Here is a 21,058-nt window from a genome sequence, read left to right on the forward strand (position 1 = left end):
ATTACATGAGCTTTTATTTCTGCTTTGCCTCTATATTTTGTAATCTGCAGGCAAATTCATGTCTTTAGACATTTACATATGTAATCATAATTCTTCCACAGATGAGATTTACATCTAAACATTCAGAGAATTGTTGCGCTGGGTGTGGTCTGGCGAATCTCCTGAGGTCTCTTCTGGCTCCAGCACAAACTTCACAAAGAAACATGAAATAAACCCAAAACACAAGCCTACAAAAGGTTAACTGGTTCAAATCAGAACATTACTTTACAAGACCATAACTGGTCATAGCTAAATATTTGTCTAACAGCTGGAGTATCAGAACTAATGGAACAGCTGTTGAGATAAATCTAAAGAAAAAACCATCAAGTTACCTAACACTTAAGTATTTTCCATGAAATACACAATCACATGGGGTACAAACATACAGCAGTGTTATACAGATCAGATTGTCCAGTTTTTACAAATGTGTAAGATTTAAAGGCAGAAGTACTGGAAGTGAAGTAGTACATGTAGCTGTAGACAGGATGAGTGGAAGCCCAGTAGATTTGGAGTGGCATGTTTGGCCTGTAGGAGGCTACTGGGTGGATTTGTCCAGCTGTGTGCCGCGGACTGTCGTGTCGGTCAGGCCGGAGCCACCTGACTGGACGAGACCACTGAGGACTGAGTCTTGCTAGAGGCCATCATGCTGGTCTCATCCTCACCAAACGGGTTCTTTCCACAGCAGACCGTAGTGAGCATGCAGTTCCTGAACTGAACCGATGTAAACATATTCAGGATTATGCCAAACGAACTTTCACAAAAGACACTCATCATAAAGTAGTGAACATGGTAGTTCACCGTGTAAATGGCAGAGCCTGTTGCTTTTTTACATAGACTTTAGTTCCAACCCTGCTTCAACAAACCTTCCAGTTGTAGCTACTTTGTTAATTAAAATTGTTAGGTAAAATAGTAAATAATTGAAGCTACAGATTATGATATTGAACTATTAGCCTGCAAGCTATATTATATGATCCACACTCTATAACTGGTGACAGCCACAGCTGCGTTAGATCCCTCTATACCAGACTATATCAGTTAAGCCAGTTACTGTTAGAATACTGAAACTGTGATGGGCATGTAGTTTATAATTTGGTGGATGGCTGTCTGCACTTCCACTCTTCAGTGCTGTTCATAATGCAAAAGCTGTCTAACTGTCTGAGATGTTTGACCTCCTCCATACTGCTTTAAAGTAGATTATACAACAGTTAATGCAGCTCCTCAAAATTGATGATCTGAACAGCATTTCACAGTGATACACAGCCTGTGTGAGTGAGTCACGGAATCATTCACTCAACACATTTATTCAAAAACACTCATTCATTACAGTTAATTCTGCCGTGTCTGTGTTTTTACATTTACATTTATGTAATACTGTAGCAGTATACTTGATTTCGACCTGTCTTACCTGTCTGTTGAGCATGATGTAGATGACAGGGTTGTAAAGCGCTGCACTCTTAGCAAAGAAAGCAGGTATCGTCATGAATACAGGACCAAACTCTGCCCCCTGATTAGCAAAGATGTACCAGGCCACACTGGCATATGGCACCCAGCACACTAAGAACGCAATCACCATGACAACCACCATACGTGTCACTTCCCGTTCGGCCCTCTGCGTCGTCTCTGATTCTTGCTGCTGAGCAGCAGCCTGACGACAGAAAACAAATGATATAACAAAATGACAATAATGATATATGTGGTTTGTGGTCCTGGAGCTGTGTTGGCAATAAATGTTATAGACTGTAATAAACGATTTGTTGAGTCAACTTAAAATAATTTGTTACCTGGCTGTCTTAAAATTTTAAGTTCAGTCAACTCCAAAAAAGTTTAATTAACTTGAAATGTTAAGTTATGCTAAGTGACAACTTAGATATTTGAGTTGATTCAACATAAAATGTTAAGGCAGCTGGGTTTCTTACCCAGCTTTTCCAGTTTAACAAACACAAATATCTAAGTTGTTACTTAGTACAACTTCACATTTCAACTTATTTGAGTTGACTGAACTTAAAATTTTAAGGCAGCAGGGTAACAAATTATTTTAAGCTGACTCAACAAATTGTGTTTTTTGTTTTTTACAGTGTAGATGTGAAATGATGTGAAACACCTGCTATACAGCACCAATAGAGGTCAACTAGTAACCTTACATGTCAGGAACTATATCTTGTGTAGTAACTGCTTTAAAAAAAGCTCTCTAAGCCTGTTCTTGTTCGTAAGTGAATAAATCAATCATTCATTTAATCATTCATGAATAGTTCACCCAAAAAGGAAAATTCTGCCATTCCATACAATGGAAGTCAGTGTTAACCCTAACTATTTGGTTACTGCTGATGTCAACAGCCTTGGATTGTGCTACTGTCACCCCAAGTTCGAATCCTGCCTCAAGGACTTTTCTGATCCCTCTTGCTCTCTCAATTTGCTTCCTGTCTACTCTGCTCTATCCTATCATAATAAAGGCAAAAATAGCAAAAATAAATTGAAAAACTATTTAGTCACCAACATTCTTCACAATGTTATGTGTTCCGCATAAGAACGGTTTGAATGACGTGGGAGAGAAAATGAGGACAGATGTGAGCAATCCCTTTCAGCAGTCTCTTCTTGATTAACCAGTTGAGTCAAATGGCAGTTGGCTGACCTGCTCTGAGCCCCTGTAAGCTAAACAACTCACTGAATAACTCTAAAAGACAGCTATATTTATTTCCACCAAACTGTTCATAGAAACCAATTTACACAAATGAGTCTGACTTTCCAGCTCTGGTGTGTGTGTGTGTCTTACCGCACGGACAGTGCAGAGTAGGCGACTGTAGCAGAAGAAGATGATGAGCAGTGGGATAGAGAAGTGCAGGATGAACATGTAGATGACAAACGAGGTGTTGTTGATCTCAGGTTTGGGAGTGTAGTAATCTATTCCACAGGAGCACTGCATTCCCTCTGGAATATACCTGCACACAGTCACATGACCCCCAAACCTCCAGTCAGGACATCAGTCTGTTCATGAGCTCACTGTCCTGTCACTGACGGCTCAACTTCACATTTCACTGATGTGGGGAACTTAGCTGACAAATGAGTGGATAAAGCTCTGTTTTTTGCTGAAGACTGTGATGGATTACCTGGACCAGCCCAGCAGCGGCGGCACGCAGCAGGTGAGTGCCATCACCCAGGTGAAACCCACTCCAACGATGGCGTGCTTCTCTCCAAAACGGAACGTTGTCATTGGCTTACACACCACAATATAACGCTCGATAGCCAAAACCACAAGAGACCACAGCGCGATCTCACCTGACAAACATGGAAAAGTCATTGATCGCTTCAGATTCAAACTTATTGTCTCCTCATAGTCCACAAGATCGTTTACATCTGAACATGATATAAGCAGGTGAGATTTGCTATATTGTATATATCGCTTTGTGTGAGTATATGTATGTGTCAGTTATAATAGTTGTGAAGTTAGTAATTCAGGTTTTGCAGTAATATTGACGAATATGAAATCTGTATGGTTGTATGGTGTTGTAATAAACCTGTTTGTCAGAATGCAGAATTACTATAAAATGACGTGCATCACTGTCATTATTTCAAAAATGATAATGGTCATATCACTTAAAAGCAGTTCCACTGAGAACTGGACTGAATGCCCTAATACTTTATCTGTAGTTCCCTAGCATTCAGAACAAAGGAGACAGTGGGCGGGAAATGTGATGTGGGATAATGGAGGAAGAAACCCTGGGAGAAACCAGGCAACAGCTTTAGTTTCATTTTAAGTGGAACCCGCACTGCATCTCCAGCATGACCAATGTCATTGGCCGATGACGCGTGACAGCCAGTATAAGAAAGCACCTGTAGTATACCTGATCAACTTCTTTATCTTCAGAACCTGTTTGTCTGTGTATATATGAAGGCAACAATTGTGGAGTAATACCCAGCCAAGCGTTTCAGGAAGTGTGTGCCTCTATATCAGCAATACTGACATCTGAGGACACACACAGCTTGTGCCTTATGTATTTGGGTAAGGAGCATGCAAGTTCGTGAAGGGGCTGAATGCATTCATTGTGAGACACTCTTTGTGTTGTATTAATAAGACTGACTAAAAAGACATGTAAGATGATTTTATTACTGTTCTCGCTTGAGGGACAATAGCATTTGCACAAGCGGGTCCAGCTCTCGGAGCAGTGGAAAACACTCACAGCGATGTGCTGGTGACTGTTCTCGTGCAGTCCCACGGCCATCAAAGAGAAATAAAGCAGCAGGAAGGTCCAATCACAGAGATGCAAGAGGAGAGTCTGACGGGATTTCTTTTCTTTTCAGGCCCCACCTACTACTCCCATTTGAACTGTATAATATGTGACACCTAAGACGGCGTCCCTCCTCATATTTTATCAGGCTAGTCAAGTGTTCGTGGTCGAGCTGCCTCCCCCAGATGTTGGGGTCTATTGGGCAAGTGGCTCCTTTTGTCGCCAAGTCTAGACAGTGACATCAAGTGTGAGTAGCTCCTTGTGAGCCTCCTGTACAAGCTGTCTTTAGGGTTGAGAATAGACAGGCCTCCTCTTGCTCTAGAGGCTCATCATCCTCTGCCTAAAGCTCTGCCTTAGATAGCAGTATTGAGTCCTGTGTCACTCTGTGAGCCTCCTTGATAAGGCTGTCCTCGGCATAGAGTGTAGATAGGCATACTCTCATTCTAGAGAGTTGTTCTGCTGAGACCTCCACTGTCTTTAAGGTGGAGTGTTGTTAGGCTACATCTTGCTTTAGAGGCTCATCCTGCTAAGTCTCTGCTCTGAGTTGTTAGGCTCTCTGTGAGTCTCCTTGGAAAGCTCTACTGACCATTGGATATAGCCAGGCCTTCTCTCACTTTAGAGAGTCATTTCTTAGACCTTGAGAGAGTAGTTATTCTAGACCTCCATCCTCTGAACGTAGCTAGAGCGAAGTTGCTAGGCTTTCTTTGAGCCTCCTTGGCTGGCTTTGAAGTGGAACATTGTTAGGCCTCCTGCTGAGGCCTCTGCTTTTTAAAGCACTACTGGGATAACACTTCTGAGATTTTAGGTTCTCTGTTAGCCTCCTTGGGAAGTAGTCCCAAGTGTAGGGCATAGTTAGATCTCCTCTTATTTTATAAAGTCATTTTGCAGAGGTCTCTGTCCTTAAATCTTGGCCAAACAGTAGTGCCAAGTTGTCAGGCTCTCTGTGAGCCTCCTTGATTACTGCCTTTGCTACATTGCTGAGCCTCTTCTCACTATAGAGAGCAGACCTTTAGACGGTTGTTGGCCAATGACATGGTCATGTATAAACACATGCTTCTGGTACACTGGTCATGCTGGAGACATTCTCTGTTGCATCTTCTCAGAAGCAGTGTCTCATTTCCCTATCAGGGAACCATAGTTAAATGCATAACCTTAGATGTTCTTCTCTGACTGTACAGTACAAACATAGCGTCAGTAATTAAGTAAATATATTACTACATTTATTGAACGGTGAGATTAGATTAATCCAGGATTTACTGGAAGATGCTGTTTTAAGACTAACTGACCACATTTACTACCTAGATATATAAACAGTCTTTGCATTACTGTAATGACACTTGATGGTTTATGGTCTTGATAATATCACAATGCAAAATCTAAAAGAAAAAGAAAACTATATATACACACACATTAAACATTTTTAAGGAATCGAAATAAAAAAATCGAATTGAAATTTGTATTACTGTGCGTTTCACTGTAATACATTAAAACACCTATTATAGTTATGAGAACAATGAGAATTATGAAAAATAAACACAAAGATAAAATTTTAAAGATTGGCACGAAACATGTGAAACTAAATTGTCATGAAAATAATGTGACAAAATAAGCCCTCTTTTTATGAGTGAAATGTTATGATGAGATATTTTAGTGAGAATCACCCAAATTGTATTTAGACTCCTGTCTTTATTTGGACTTCAAAGAATTCCACAGCAATACCATGTGCTTCTGATGAAGTTGTTATCTGATGAATATATCAGGAGTAAACAGATGAGCAGTGTTTGTCTGCAGAGATGAAGTACTCACCACCCAGGGTGGCGAAGAAGCCTTCGATGTTGCACCCTGTGACCCCCAGGACGAAGTAGCCGTGCAGGGCCGTGTAGAGAGTGACGGTGAAGCCGCCCACCACCATGAACAGGTCGGCCACGGCCAGATTGAGCAGGATGTAGTTGAGAGGCGTGCGGAGCTTCTTGTGCTGCACGGTGACGTAGAGCGTGAGGGAGTTGATGGGGAACGAAGAGATGATGAGGAACAGCATGTACGCCGCCAGGAGCGAGTACTTCCACGGCTCCGCTAGGTAGTACTGCGGCTCCTCAAACGGGCTGCGGACCAAACCCGTCTTGTTAGACATGGGCACGTAGAAGTTCGGACCTTCCGTTCCATTCATGTTTGCTTCACCAGTCAAGGGTTAAAAAGAAGAAAGTAGACAGACGAGCAAGAGAGTGAAGCTTCTCAGTAGAAAGTGACTGATGTCCCTGAGAGTGAGATCTGCTCCGCGGGATGCGAGCGCCTCTCTTATATGCCCCCCATGTGCCCAGATTAAGTGCAGATGAGAGATTACAGCGAGGTGCTGCAATTTGGAAGAATGGAGTTACAGGCAGATTGGGGTCAGAGAGGCCTGATAATCCATAAGGGTAAAACGGCTGTAAGACAGCAGCAACCAAGCCCATAACTTTAAATAAACTAATATGTCTCTATAACGGGCAATTCACAAACTCCAACTAAAACCACAGGCATTTGCACTGGCTTTTATTCAGTCAGTGTTTTGTTTCCCAACTTTTGAAATCCAGCTGCATGTATGTTGGTGTGTGTGTTCTTCCATGTTTCACTGTTGTTTGTCTTTATTCAGTACTAGAGGTCAGAAAGCTACTCTAAAGAAGCCCAGCCACACACACTTTAACTTTATAACACTTGATTACTTACACAACGACAAAAACAACGAGTGTTGCTGAAATAATGCTCTATAGACATGAGCAGAGTGGAAACAGAGCTTAAGTTGAGCGTGGGAGTGAGAGTCATTTATTAACCATCTAAACAGGAATGTTTCAGAGCGGGAACAATCTGACAAAAAAAAAAAAAAATTAATTAAGTGCTCATGTTTGAGACTTTGGCCTCCTAAAGGAGGAGAAAACTGTCTTTAGTTAGTTAAATTGACATTATTAAAACATATCTACTCAGATCCACTCAGAAGTAATGAAATTATACCAGACATACTCATATAGTTTACTCATTTGTAGAATCTAGTATGATTTCATCTTTTAAAAAATAATATATGAAGACGTTGATCACGGGCACACTGTCTGAGTGCTGCAGTCCATCCCCCCCAAGACGCTTGGGTTGGACCACCTTACAGAGGACAAGCAGTGTGGAGAATGGATGGATAATATGTTTAATTTAATTTATATAGTGCCTTTCCCATCCGGATGGATGGATGATGGGAGTATGAAAATGTTCTGTCTATTACTCACTTGTATGGCAAACTGGTATTGAGGGAGATGGTCATTACTGTATGTGGAGACTGACCTTCATGACATCAAACACAAAATGTTGATTGGATCAGATTTGGAGAACATGATCAGAATGTGATAAAACAGGGTGAAAAGGAAAACCAGAAACATTTCTTTAAAAATACAATTTTTCTTTTTATTTATTTATGTTCTGATTGCAAATAAACCACTGCTGCTACAAATGGAAATGTAGTGTTTTTCCATCTCTGTTTAAAAAACAGTTTTTTTTTTACTAGTTTTACAAATGTGATATTCAGCACTTCAGCTCTACTGCTGAAAACATTACATATTAAGAGACATAAATATTTCTCTTTAAATGATGTAAATCCAAGCCAACATGTTGAAGTGGACAGAGCTGTGTGTGTGTGTGTGATAAAGCGTACGTATGTCCTCACATGTACAAACGCTGTAATCAGCTTTAGCAGCTGATCCGGCTGATCCTATCAGAGCGCTGCGCTGAGCTGGCATTTACTGACGCATCTCTAGCCGCTCAATCATGATCAAACCGCAGTCCTACTGACACACAGGCAATGTAACGGGCTGGAGGCCGATCCGCACGTACTGTCGTTCTAGCTGGGCTCGTCGATGGGTCTGCGGCAGTACGGACAGCAGTTGTGCTGAAGAACCAACAGCTCGTAGTCCTCACTATGAAACATCTGTGGAAAAACAACACAACACAATACACTCAGACACCACCTGAACAGAGAGCCGAACACGTGATCCGAACACCCGTGTACCTGAAAGCAGGACGGGCACATGGTGATGCTGACGTCCGGCAGCAGAGAGCGGTAGTACTGCCAGCTGAGAGGCTTGGGCCAGCGCTTGATCAGGACATCTCGTCTGGACATGGAGCGCAGGACGGCACGATTCACCACCACTGGCACGAACGCACGACCACCCTGCTGTCAAACACCAGCACGACACACTCACACACACATCTCTCTGGAGGAAATACTGCTCTCATAACACTGCAGTGGAAACTCTCTCACCTCAAAGCTGAGTTTGGCTGTGAACGGGTCGTCCTCTGGGTCTTCAGTCCCATCATCCAGCCTCAAACACTGAGATTCTGTCACACACGCAAACACAGTTAATCACACTGTGCCTACTGTATGTCCTCTGGCTGCTCTGTACAGCACAGAGACCCCAAACTTGGTGGGACGGGCCTCTCAGTTTAGGTAGCAGGTCTCTAAGCAAATGCATGTTTTTACTAATATCTAACATCACACTTATGAATGAGCCTCAATGTAGACAGCATGGTTTTCTGTGATGTTTTTGAACTCCTCTAAGGCCGTTATTCAGATTCACATTCAATGATTAAAATGTATTATAATGTGTATGTTGGACACTGACTAGACTTGCTCTTCTTTATACATTTTCAGTCAAGGCAAAATGGTCATTGAACAGTTTTTTTTTTTTTTTTTTTTTTTTACACAGAAGCAACCAATGACCTTGCATCAGAATTTGACACACAACCGGCTCTGATTAGTCTATAATATTTCGTCTGGCACGTCATCTCTGCGTATGAATGGATATGTAGTGTGGAAGCTGAATGAGACGTTTACCGCCGCTGCTCATCTCCTGCCAGCTGCTGTTTCTCTCCACACGAGGCACTTCCAGGTCAATGAGAGACACGGCTTCCTCGTCTGAGATATCCTCCTCCAGATAGAACTCCACCAGCGGGAGAACCTCTGAACACACAACACACGCTCACACAGCGATGGGAAGGGAAACACTGATTGGCTGAAATTTATGAGGCACTATCAGAGTACTGTGGCAATGATACATGAGTTTTGTGTAAATGTGCAAAACCAATGCCAGGATACTGGCTGACTGTTTCATTCTCCAGAAACACAATACTGAAGTGGCTGATGGTATTGCATAGCACAGTTCTTCAGTTTCCGGGTCTGAAGAGGATTTCACCAATTTTTGGTGGAAATTTGACCAACACTGTGGTGGTTTACAAATGTTTGAAAAAAACTTGGGTTGTCCGAAGCAGAAGACCACGTAAAGTCCCAGAGTGGCTCACTGAGTGCTGATGGTGTTTAAGAATCACCAATGCTTTGCTGATTCCAGAGCTGAACAGCTCCAAACATCCAATGGCATTAATATGAGCAGAAAACTGTGCTGCAGGAGCTTCATGGAATGGGTTTACATAGGCGAGCAGCTGCATGAAGCCTCACATCACCAGTACAATGCCAAATGTGGGATGGAGTGGAGTAAAGCACACAGATACTGGACTCTGGAGCAGTGGAAACCTGTTCTGTGAAGTGACCAATCACACAGTCTGATGGGTGAGTCTGGGTTTGACAGATGCCAGGAGAACATTTCCTGTCTGACTGCATTGTGGAGTTTGGAGGGATTTGGTATAGGGCTGGTTTTCAGGTACTGGGCTCAGGCCTTTACTTCCAGTGAAGAGAAATCTGAATGCTTCAGCATACAAAGACATTTGTATACTGTGGGGAACTGTGCTTGCTGGGAACAGCCTTTTCTATTCCAGCATGACTGAGCCCCAGTTCACAAAGGTCCATAAAGATATGGTTGGATGAGTTTGGTGTGGAAGGACACAGAGCCCTGATCTCATTCAACACCTCTGGGAGGAACTGGAACAGAGGCTGTGAAACAGTCCTTCTTGTCCAGCATCAGGGCCTGACCTCACAAATACTCACAAAATCCCACAGATCTATTTAGACTTCAGCATCATTAAAGTCTCTGCTGAAGCGTCTTAGTACATCAACATGTTGCAAAGATATTTCACTACTTCATGACTGACATTGTTGATCACTGTAAAATCCAATTAGTTGGGCTTACTTAAAAAAAAGCATGCAAACCGATTGCCTGTATTTTGTACTGACAAATGCTTAGTAGAGTTTATTTACACAAGAGTTCTAGTAACTAAAAAAAGAACTGCAGGGGTACTTGATCCTTTACTCAAGGTTTACTCTTGTTTGAGTATAGCTACTCTCTCACTCCCAGAATGCATTGCAGCTTGAATAAATTATGTTTTTATTTGCCAATTTTATTTGCCATCTTGTGCCAGTAGTAGCACAACAAAAAAAGCAAATAAAATGGTTATTGTTACAGTTAATACAAATAAATAAAATCGAGTGGTTACCATTGCTGTGATTCACGTGCTGAATGTTGAAGTCTGTGTGTGACTCAAGCATGTTTCCACAAATATTAAAGGATTACAGCTAGCCAATTAAAAGCTTCTCAAGGCGTCCATGAAAAACAATGAAATGGTAAAAGTTCACTCATCAGCATAAAAAATACAGTATCTAATGATTTAATTAGAAAATAGATCACCTTCTAAAAGCAATCTATTTATTACTTTTCTTCCTTTGAAATCTTGTTACTCTGATTTCATGTTGCATTACTGCATCAGTAGGAAGAAAACTATGATAATGTAAGCAAAGTTTGAACATATTTTAGGAAAATCAACATCAATTTATGACATCAGCTCATGTGCTGTTCTCTCAAATATTTCAGTTGTATTGAAAATTCAACATTCAAGATAGCTGGAAAACAAGTGAATTCAACTAGTGAAAGATAACTGCAGACATGGAGTAAGCAAATTGTTTTATTTGCCCTGAAAGTAGCTGTACCTTAATAAAACCTAGTAAGTATAGCAACTAAGTAAAGATAACTAATTATATCTAAGTAAGGTAAACTATTGGATTTTACAGTGATGCTTTACATGTTAATGGCATTGAATATCAAAAAGCTTTAGCTAAATGTTAATCGGCATGGGCTGAACATGATCTGAAAAAACAGTGGAATGAATCTAAAATAGAAACCAGCAGGTGTGAAGAACATGACATTATCCAAGAACATTTGAGCACACCCTAATCAGTTTGTCAAATTTCACAATGTTTTACAAGACAATTGTAGGTCACGCCATTAACCAAAACCAGAAGAAAACTGCAGAATAATAAACCAACAAACAGGCCCCTTATTGTGCTACTGTCCATTTACTCCACCATGATTTAAAGGAACAAAATCATGCATTAATTTAAAGAAGTCCACTTCCAGAACAAAGATTCACATATAATGTACTCACCCCCTTGTCATCCTATGTCTTTCTTTTTTCAGTCGTAAAGAAATTATGTTTTTTGAGGAAAATTTTTCTCCATATGGTGCCCCGATTTTGAACTTCCAAAATGTAGTTTAAATGCGGCTTCAAACAATCCCAAATGCGGTAGGAAGAAGGGTCTTATCTAGCGAAACCATCGGTTATTTTCATTTAAAAATACAATTTAAATACTTTTTAATCTCAAACGCTCGTCTTGTCTTTCTCTCCCTGAACTCTGTGTATTCTGACTCAAGACAGTTAGGGTTTGTCGAAAAACTCCAATCGTATTTTCTCCCTCAACTTCAAAAATCATTTCAAAATCATCCTACATCACTGCAGAAGAACCGACACAGTCTTTACAAAGTGAACATGCAAAGAAGATCAAACACCCTTTACAAAAAAGGTAAACTTGAAGTTGAGGGAGAACATGAGATGGGAGTTTTTCTACATACCCTAACTGTCATGAACCGCAACAAAAATCGTCCAGGCAGAGTAAGACAAGATGAGCGTTTGACATTAAAGTATATAAATTGTATTATTTTTATTAAAATAACTGATTGTTATGCTACATAAGACCCTTCTTCCTCAGCTGGGATCGTTTATAGCCGCATTTGTGATCATTTGAAGCCACATTTAAACTGCATTTTGGAAGTTCAAAATCGGGGCACCATATCAGTCCATTATATGGAGAAAAATGCTGAAACGTTTCCCTAAAAATCATAATTTCTTTACTACTGAAGACAGAAAGACATGAACATCTTGGATGACAAGGGGGTGAGTGAATTATTTGTAAATTGTTGTTCTGGAGGTGGACTTCTCCTTTAAGAATTAATTTAATAAAAATAAATTTATTGTACAAGAAGTGAGATTTCATGGCAGCTGTTAGTGATTCTTTAGTGATTGTCAAATACAACTGAATGAATTCAAGGTGACCATTTCGCGTTGTGTTTTCTTGGCCTCTACATATTATGTGTTAAAGAGACCTAAGGCCTCTAAATATGGCATACTGCCTTAACGAAAACCGAATTTTAAACACTTTTTTACAGTACCAGTCTATTTTATAAACCCTTGGCAAATTTTATGCCATCAGCCATTTCTTGTTATAGTCTCTATGCTGCCACACAGGATGTGTTATACTGGACATTAGAATAACAATGCCCAGATTATGACGGACAGGTATATGAAGCACTCACCGTAAGAGGAGGCCGAATATATGAACGGCTGTCTGCAGTTGATACAGGAGTTTCCCTGGTTGTTCAGCAGCGGGTTGTTGGTGGAGCATCGGTAACACATCGGGATCAGATCCTACAGGAAACACAACAAATGAGCGACAAGAAGCATCTCTGAGAACAGCTGTAACGCAAGACAGAGGCACACACCTCGCTGTCGCGGTAGGGTTTGGAGCGGACCGTCAGGCAGCTGAGCTCCATGCTGTCCTGATAGCGGGACGGGATCTTCAGGCCCTGCAACTTCTCGAAGGCATGCCGTGCTACTTTATACGCTCCCAGAAGTTTACTCTGCTTTGCCAAAGCATACAGCGTGTCCCTGAACCACACGTCAAGGAACTGCCAACACATCTCATTCTTCAGCAACCTCCAATTCAGCACGGTCATCATGAATCCAGTCACAATCAGTGACAAACATAATGCCAAAAACGAACTTTCAAAGCCACAAGTGCCACGTTACAATCTTGGAACTGACATTTGCTTTAGGTATGTTTTTAATACAAGTTTTAATTTAAAGCGAAAGCTAAGCCACAAAGACATCATCATTTACTCACACTTGTTCCAAACACAAACAACATTCCTCCTGATATGACAAAACAGATGAAACAGAAAGAAAGTACTGGTCGCTGTTTTCATGTAATTACACTGAATGAAGGCCGGTGCGCTCAAGCAAGAAAAGCACCGTAACAGTATGATGTAATCAGCATTAAAATAGTATGCTACGTGACTTGCTAGATTCCAAGCCTCTAAAATTCAAGCAACACCTTTGTGTGAGCTACAGAGCAAAACAAAACAGTTTGTCTATAATGTGAATTGAGCCAGTGAGCCATGAGAGGTGCTGCTGCTGCTTTCAACACTGTTACGAGTCACAACACATCCACAGTCTTTCTGAAGATCCTTTTTTTCTTTGTAAAGGGAAAAAAAGCACCTGTTCTTCACACTGAACTCTCCCAAAATAGACAGCTGGTAGTTAACACAGAAAAAGTGAGAAGAACTACGTGAGAGATACACACGTGTGTGTGAGTACAGATCAGATCATACTCTTACTTCCAGTGTTTATAGACATTCACATCTCTCCATACACATTCTGCACACACACACACACACACATCAGCCAGTGGTCACAGCTCACATCAACCTTGTCAACACTTCAGACCAACTCAGCACTAATATATGACACGCAAGAGCGTCTCACTGAAACTCTCCAAAAGTTCAAGAGCGTGTGCAGCGACTGAAGGATACACTTTGGAGATGCCCATAGGAACGTCTTTGGTCAAGTTGTGGAAGAGAAAGCGTGAGATGTTGAAGAGAATCTCTGGCATGTTGGAACTGAAGGGCTCTGACTGAAAACACAAACCCAAATATGAACATGACACTGGACGCTAATCAGAACACAGAATCTGTTCAATGTGATCTATGATATCTGACCCTAAACTAGTCATAAGGGTCAATTTTTCCAAATTGAGATTAATACGTCATCTGAAAGCTGAATAAATAAGCTTTACATTGATGTATGGTTTGCTATGATAGAGCAATATTTGGCTGAGGTACAACTATTTGAATATATTGAATCTGAGGGTGCAAAAAAAATGTAAGAAATGAGAAAATCACCTTTAAAGCTGTCTAAATGAAGTTCTTAACACTGCATATTACTATTAAGTTTTTATATATTTAATTAGGAATTTTACAAAATATCTTCATGGAACATGATCTTTACTTAATATCCTGGCATAAAACAAAAATCAATCATTTTGACCCACACAATTTATTTTTGGCTATTGCTACAAATATACCCCAGCGACTTAAGACTGGTTTTGTGGTCCGGGGTCACATATATTCACACACTGGACTGCAGGAACATCTCATATTTAACTCAGCATCACCATTCATCACAGTGATCATTTGAAACACGTTCTACATGTTGTGTCGTGCGCTGGACGTCTGAAATAAATAGGCTTTTTAATCCTGAAGACACTGATTAGCTTGTTCATGTGTGTTTGATTAGGACTGGAGCTAAACTCCGCAGGACAGCGGCACTCCAGCACCAACATTGCCTATCCCGGCTCCAGAATAATAAGTGCTGCACACACTACGGGATCTCACATTTCTACGTGAATTATATCTCAATCCCCCGACATGGAGATGAGCTGCATTTTAAAAAGCACCTGAAAGCAGCTGATATCACTCATTAACTCCATCTCACGCTCACCATGTAGCGATGGACAGAATGATAGACGTGATAGAGCTCAGCCAAGTGCTGGAAACTGTGAAACTTCTTCAGCATCTCGTCTTTCTTCTCAGAATTATCTAGAAAAGATAAGTATTCACATTTATCCAAAGATATTTCAGTGGCTCATTGAACACAAAAGTGAAAACAAGATTTATCAAGCTTCTCAGACCTCTTCATTTCATTAAAGTAAAGGAAAGACTCAAGCATATACTCATGCAGACCTCTGGCAATGTCGAGGCACTGCATGGACAGCATCCAGTAGTAGTACGAGGCGTCATTAAACCTGCTCTCCACCACGGCATTATGGGTAAGCTGCTCCAGGACTCGCACGGCCTCCGCCTGACGCCCGGCTTTGTGGAAGGCTGAAAGATATCAGTAGATGCAAATGACAGAGTGCCATCAACTGACCAGTTTCAAAAACCAAGCTGTTTTGAGAATAAAGTTGACACTATAAGTGCATGAATGTGCTTGGTAGTGCACACACATTTCCAGAACAAGAATCTGACCTGAAACTGATTTTATAACATGCACAATAACAGATAACATGTATGCGCTTTTGAGTAGGCTAATACTTCTTCCTCAAAAGCCACAAGGCAGTTAAAATACTTTGTCCTGCAGTCAGATCCACCAATCAGTGAAGAGGCTTTTACCATGGAAATGGAAATCACAGCAACGATTGATCACTCCAAGTGCTGTGAATGATGAAATCAACATGACTTTACATAAAAATATCCCAATATTTTGTGTTGGACGTAATGTACATTGTTGTTATACTTAATAATTAATTATCAATTAATAATTAATTTGTTATTAAAGGGGTCATCGGACGCCCATTTTCCACAATGATTCTTTGAGAGTCTTAATGAAAAGTCTATAATATACTTTGGTTAAAAATTCTCAGTGGTTGTGTAAAACAACACCCTTTTTACCTTGTCAAAATCAGCTCTGCAAAAATCATCCTGTTCTGGTCGAGGTTGCTTTAAATGCAAATGAGCTCTGCTCACCCCGCCCCTCTCTTCTCTCTGTGGAGTGACGAGCCTGTTTACTTTAGCCACATTTAGCCACATTTAGCCGCTAAACTTACTAACTAGCACTTCATTAGGAAAGGTGATTGCAAAGATTCATAAAAAAACGCCTATACACACTTCTGCTGTAAGTGAAGCTGGATCACGAATGATTAGTGCGAACATAGACGGATATATGTAGATCAGGAGCCGCATTCCCTTCACAAACAAACGTAATCCACTGCATCTTCAGCGGCTCAGATGTCGGGAGTAAATGACGACCACTATGTTCATTATTACATCCAGCAACACAACACCTCAATCGCTCAATCTGAGATATTCTTGTCTAACTTACATCCCTGCTCTGGCATCAAAACATGGAGGTCGGACTGTTACAGCTGATCTGAGGTAAGACGCTCATGTCAATCAACTATCGTGGGAGCGGCCTCTGTCGGTGTGACGGCACAACGACAGGCATCTGAGAATGGCTCGATTTGAAAAAGGGGATATTATTTTTACAGATTAATTAAAAACCACTGCATAGATTTTTATCATTATAGGGTAGATTTGTACATACACTGACAACACACATTAATGTTCAAACAACAAGTAAAAGTGAACTTAGCATCCGATGACCCCTTCAAGTTAACACATGAGATTGTTCTTAATGCTTACCGTGATCATTTTTAGAAAGACTGTAATTAACACATTTACTGAATCTGAGTTGAAATCTGAAGAGTGATTGCAGTGTTGTATTCAGCTGTGCGGGTTATAAAACCCATGATGCTTCAATGAAGAAGAGCCTGTGCGGTGTGTCTCAGATACTGACACCACAAACACACAACACCACCAATGATTCTGATGCTAATGCAACACTTTTGTTCAAAACAAACTGAGATGGGACTTGTGACAAAAATAAAGCATTCTGCAGGCTTTGTTAAGCAAAATTTAATTATCACAGATGCGTATCATCTCTTGCATGTCAACCTAATCCAAAGACACATGATATATGGCAGTGATGAAAGTCAGACAACAATGTCATGTTCAACAAACTTTCCTCCCAGTTAAACTACTTACACACACACACACACACACACACACACACACACACACATCGTGAGAAATGTATCTCGCTGCCAGTTCTAATTTGCAGAGTGAATGTTTGCCAAAGCAGAATCCAGACACACACTCTCTCTCTCCAGTCCTGCATGTGAGCAGTGTGTTCGACTGACCTTTCTGGGCCTCCTCGAAGCGGTCATGTTCAGCCAGCCACTGCGCGTACGGCACATACACGTCATCTCTGAACTGAGAGTGCTTCTCCACTAAAGAGAACGCCTGAAACAAGCAGCAGACACACCACTCCATCAGTCACTTGCCAAGTGGCCTTTACATATCAGTTTCGGCACTGTTCAGTAAATAGTCACATGTACGGCCACTGACCACTAGAAACAAACAGTTAGTGTCTTTGCATTTGCTGAAGATGTGAGGAGCACAACAGCTCGTCACAGTTGACTAACGACAACCTCTGATCATTTGAGCCATTACGTCATCAAATTATATACAAATTATATACAGTCATGTGAAAAAGGAAAGACTACCTATTGAATTCCATGGTTTTCTGTATCAGGACACAATAAAAAAAAATCATCTGGTCCTCAGCAGGTTTTCAAATTGAGAAAATAAAACCTCAGATGAAAACAACATCACATGACATATCACACAGTGCCATTATTTATTTAGCAAAAATAAAGCCAAGATGGAAAAGACAAACATAAAAAAAATAATAATAATAATAAAAAATTGTGCCCTTGAGAAACTCACATGCACATGGGAATTTTTTGCATGCTTATGTATTACAATTTCTAGTTTTATATAGCCTATTTCCTTCATCACTGCCATCTTATTATGAATGAATAAGAGCATGGATGCACATCAATTAACAAAGATCTACTTGCTCAAAATTTGGCTTTTTTTTTTATTGTAGTACCTTTAATATCAAGGCCTAATGTCCAATATAACACATCCTGTGTGGCAGCATAGAGACTGTGACAAGAAATGGGCTGATGGCATAAAATTTATAAAAAAGGTTTATAAAATAGACTGGTACTGTAAAAAAAAGTGTTTAAAGCGTTAAGGCAGTATGCCATATTTAAAGGCCTTAGGTCTCTTTAACGCATAATATGTAGAGGCCAAAAAACCACAACGTGAAATGGTCACCTTGAATTCATTCAGTTGTATTTGACAATCACTAAAGAATGACTAAAGAGCTGCCATGAAATCTCACTTCTAGTACAATAAATTTATCTTCATTAAATAAATTCTTAAAGGAGAAGTCCACTTCCAGAACAACAATTTACAAATAATTTACTCACTTCCTTGTCATCCTAGATGTTCATGTCTTTCTGTCTTCAGGCATAAAGAAATTATGGTTTTTGAGGAAAACATTTCAGGATTCACATAATGGACTTCATTGGTGCCCCGATTTTTAACTTTCAAAATGTAGTTTAAATGCAGCTTCAAAGGCTCTAAACGATCCCAGCTGAGGAAGAAGGGTCTTATCTAGCAAAACTATCAGATATTTTTTTCGAAAAATACAAATGTGTACACTTTTTAAGCACAAAAGCTCATGTAACACTAGGGATGTACTACAGAATCAAGTCAAAAGGTCACGCGCAACTCACCACCTGACTTGCTGATTCTTTCCGACAGTGGAATAGATAGGGTCCATTCTTGACAGCATTGAGATTCCTGCTCTGTTGGCAATGGTTGGCATTTTCCACACATACACCACCATGTCTCGTTTGAACGTGGTCTTTCCGAGGCTTGAGAGACTTGTGTTGCTGCAGCAGTCTCCTCTCATTGTCTCCGGCTTAAAAAGGTAGGGATTGGTGAAAAACTCCATCTCATTTTCTCCTGGGTCACACTGGGTCTGTAGTTCCGCCTATGTTGGGCGTGACCTTTCAACGTGATTCTGTAGTCTGTTGCGGCGTGGACGCACATCCCAGAGCTAGCGTTACATGAGGTTTTGTGCTAAAAAGTTTATACAAATTTTAATTTTTTAGAAAAAGAAAAAATGATCGTTTCGCTAGACCCTTCTTCCTCGGCTGGGATCGTTTAGAGCCTTTGAAGCTGCATTTAAACTACATTTTGGAAGTTCAAAATCGGGGCTCCATTATATGGAGAAAAATCAATGCCTTCCTTAAAAACCATAATTTCTTCACGACTAAAGACAGAAAGACATGAACATCTTGGATGACAAGGGGGTGAGTACAAATAAATTTGTAAATTGTTGTTCTGGAAGTGGACTTCTCCTTTAATTCTTAATTTTCTGTTCTAAAATAATAAATAGGGACAAAAGGCTGAAAACACAAATACTTTTCCATACTCTGCTTTCTTTTTCCTTACTTTTCTTAAATCAAAATACTTCCAAAATTCCATACTTTTCCAAACCCCGTAGGAACTCTGACTCTAGAACACTTTGGTATCCAGAAGAGTTCACGCTCGACTCAATGACTGTGAGGTGCCCAGGTCCTGTGGCTATTTAACATGTCAACTGAGGCCTACAGAGTCTGCGTTGAAGTACTTGGGTTGTCTGCCATTTCTCTGAGCGTGACTGTCCCAAATCTCTTTCACTTGTGAATAAAATTCCTCACTGGAGAACGATGGACTTCAGATTGTTTGGAAATGGCCGTGTTCCTCTTCCCAGATTGATATTAGCAACAATTGGTTCTCTAAGATCATTGCTGATGTCTCTCCTCTTTGGCATTGTGTTAACACACAGTATAATCAGTACAATCACACACACACACACACGTTTGTTTTTGTGAATTGTGGGGACTTTCCATAGACTTCTATAGATTTTATACTGACCAAAAGATATTGTCTATCCCCTAACCCAACCCTAACCCTAAACCTAGCCCTCACAGAAAACATGTTTGCATCGTTACACTTTCAGATAAACATCATTTACTATTTTTAATCATTTTTGTCCCCATAATGACAAAAATTTCAGGTTTTACTATCCTTGTGGGGACATTTACAATGTAGCAAAAACAAGTACACACACACACATATATACACTGGTATTCCTATCATTATGGGTTCATTCCATAGGTGTAAAGGTTTATCTACTGTACAAACTGTATTTTCTATCCCATTACCCTGACCCTACCTAAACCTACCCCTCACACAAAACTACAAGCATTTTAGATTCTCCAAAAAATTTGTTGTACATGATTTATAAGATTGTTTCCTCATGGGGACCCAAAAATGTCCTCACAAGGACAAACTTATTTATTACTATACATCTGGTCCCTATTATGTAGGGAATACCAGATACCCCCACACACACTCGTACCTCATCCCAGTGTCTGGCGTCCACATGAAGCTGCACAAGCGCCTTCAGATCACCCATTTTATTATAAATCTCTGCAGCATAGCCGTGATGATTGAACTTCTTAAAGAACATGGCACACCTGGACAGTGGCTCCCTCTCTGCTTTATCCAGCTTACGGGCCAAATCTATCAACCTACACACACCGACAGACAGACAGACAGACAGACAGAGAGACAGAGAGACAGAGAGAGAGGATGATGATTTATGTCTGGTTTGTGTTTAGGTCTGTATGTGCATATGTCATAATGCATGTCGGTATCTCGTTAAGCAGATTTTCTTTTCCGTTTTTACATTCATCGTCATCTTTTGAAGGAACAGGAGTTCAGGACATGACGCAGGCCTTCCATATGTGGCCATGACTCAAAACATATGTGGAAGATGTCTGCTAACCATCAAGCAATGGTAGGTGACCACATCTTCAACATGCTGCTGTGAGCACATCACATTATAATCTACAGAGCATCTGCAACAGAACGGCCTAAAAAAAGTGTCATCGTGTCCCATCGTTACACACCGTCCGTCTGAAACACTATGATTTCATTTACACATCAGATGTGCTTTGAATGATGTATTCAATTGAGTTC

The 21,058-nt window shown here is 40.5% G+C and overlaps 2 protein-coding genes across 3 annotated transcripts in view; both read right to left on the minus strand.

The window, feature by feature from the left end:
• Window positions 1–16: 16 nt before the first annotated feature.
• On the minus strand, window positions 17–6,741 carry exorh (extra-ocular rhodopsin). Its single transcript, XM_051117787.1, has 5 exons — window positions 6,069–6,741; window positions 3,144–3,312; window positions 2,810–2,975; window positions 1,445–1,684; window positions 17–750 (listed from the first exon to the last, which is right to left on the minus strand). Exons 1-5 carry the CDS (start codon window positions 6,427–6,429, stop codon window positions 622–624), a joined length of 1,065 nt encoding a protein of 354 aa, XP_050973744.1. The 5' UTR covers window positions 6,430–6,741; the 3' UTR covers window positions 17–621.
• A 947-nt stretch (window positions 6,742–7,688) lies between these two features.
• Window positions 7,689–21,058, minus strand: part of ift122 (intraflagellar transport 122 homolog (Chlamydomonas)) — a 48,715-nt gene continuing 35,345 nt past the window's right edge. Inside the window, exons 19-29 of one of the 2 annotated variants that reach the window (XM_051117756.1) lie at window positions 20,436–20,607; window positions 17,311–17,413; window positions 15,296–15,436; window positions 15,054–15,151; window positions 14,087–14,187; window positions 12,998–13,163; window positions 12,812–12,923; window positions 9,112–9,237; window positions 8,539–8,615; window positions 8,287–8,448; window positions 7,689–8,205 (exon numbers count right to left, since the gene is read on the minus strand). In XM_051117756.1, coding sequence (XP_050973713.1) covers window positions 8,119–8,205; window positions 8,287–8,448; window positions 8,539–8,615; window positions 9,112–9,237; window positions 12,812–12,923; window positions 12,998–13,163; window positions 14,087–14,187; window positions 15,054–15,151; window positions 15,296–15,436; window positions 17,311–17,413; window positions 20,436–20,607 — 1,345 coding nt within the window. In that variant the 3' untranslated portion in view covers window positions 7,689–8,118. Of the gene's footprint in view, window positions 8,206–8,286; window positions 8,452–8,538; window positions 8,616–9,111; window positions 9,238–12,811; window positions 12,924–12,997; window positions 13,164–14,086; window positions 14,188–15,053; window positions 15,152–15,295; window positions 15,437–17,310; window positions 17,414–20,435; window positions 20,608–21,058 lie in introns of both variants that reach the window. The other variant, XM_051117755.1, reaches the window with a different exon arrangement.

This window comes from Labeo rohita, chromosome 8, assembly GCF_022985175.1.
Source record: "Labeo rohita strain BAU-BD-2019 chromosome 8, IGBB_LRoh.1.0, whole genome shotgun sequence".
Lineage (NCBI taxonomy): Eukaryota > Metazoa > Chordata > Actinopteri > Cypriniformes > Cyprinidae > Labeo > Labeo rohita.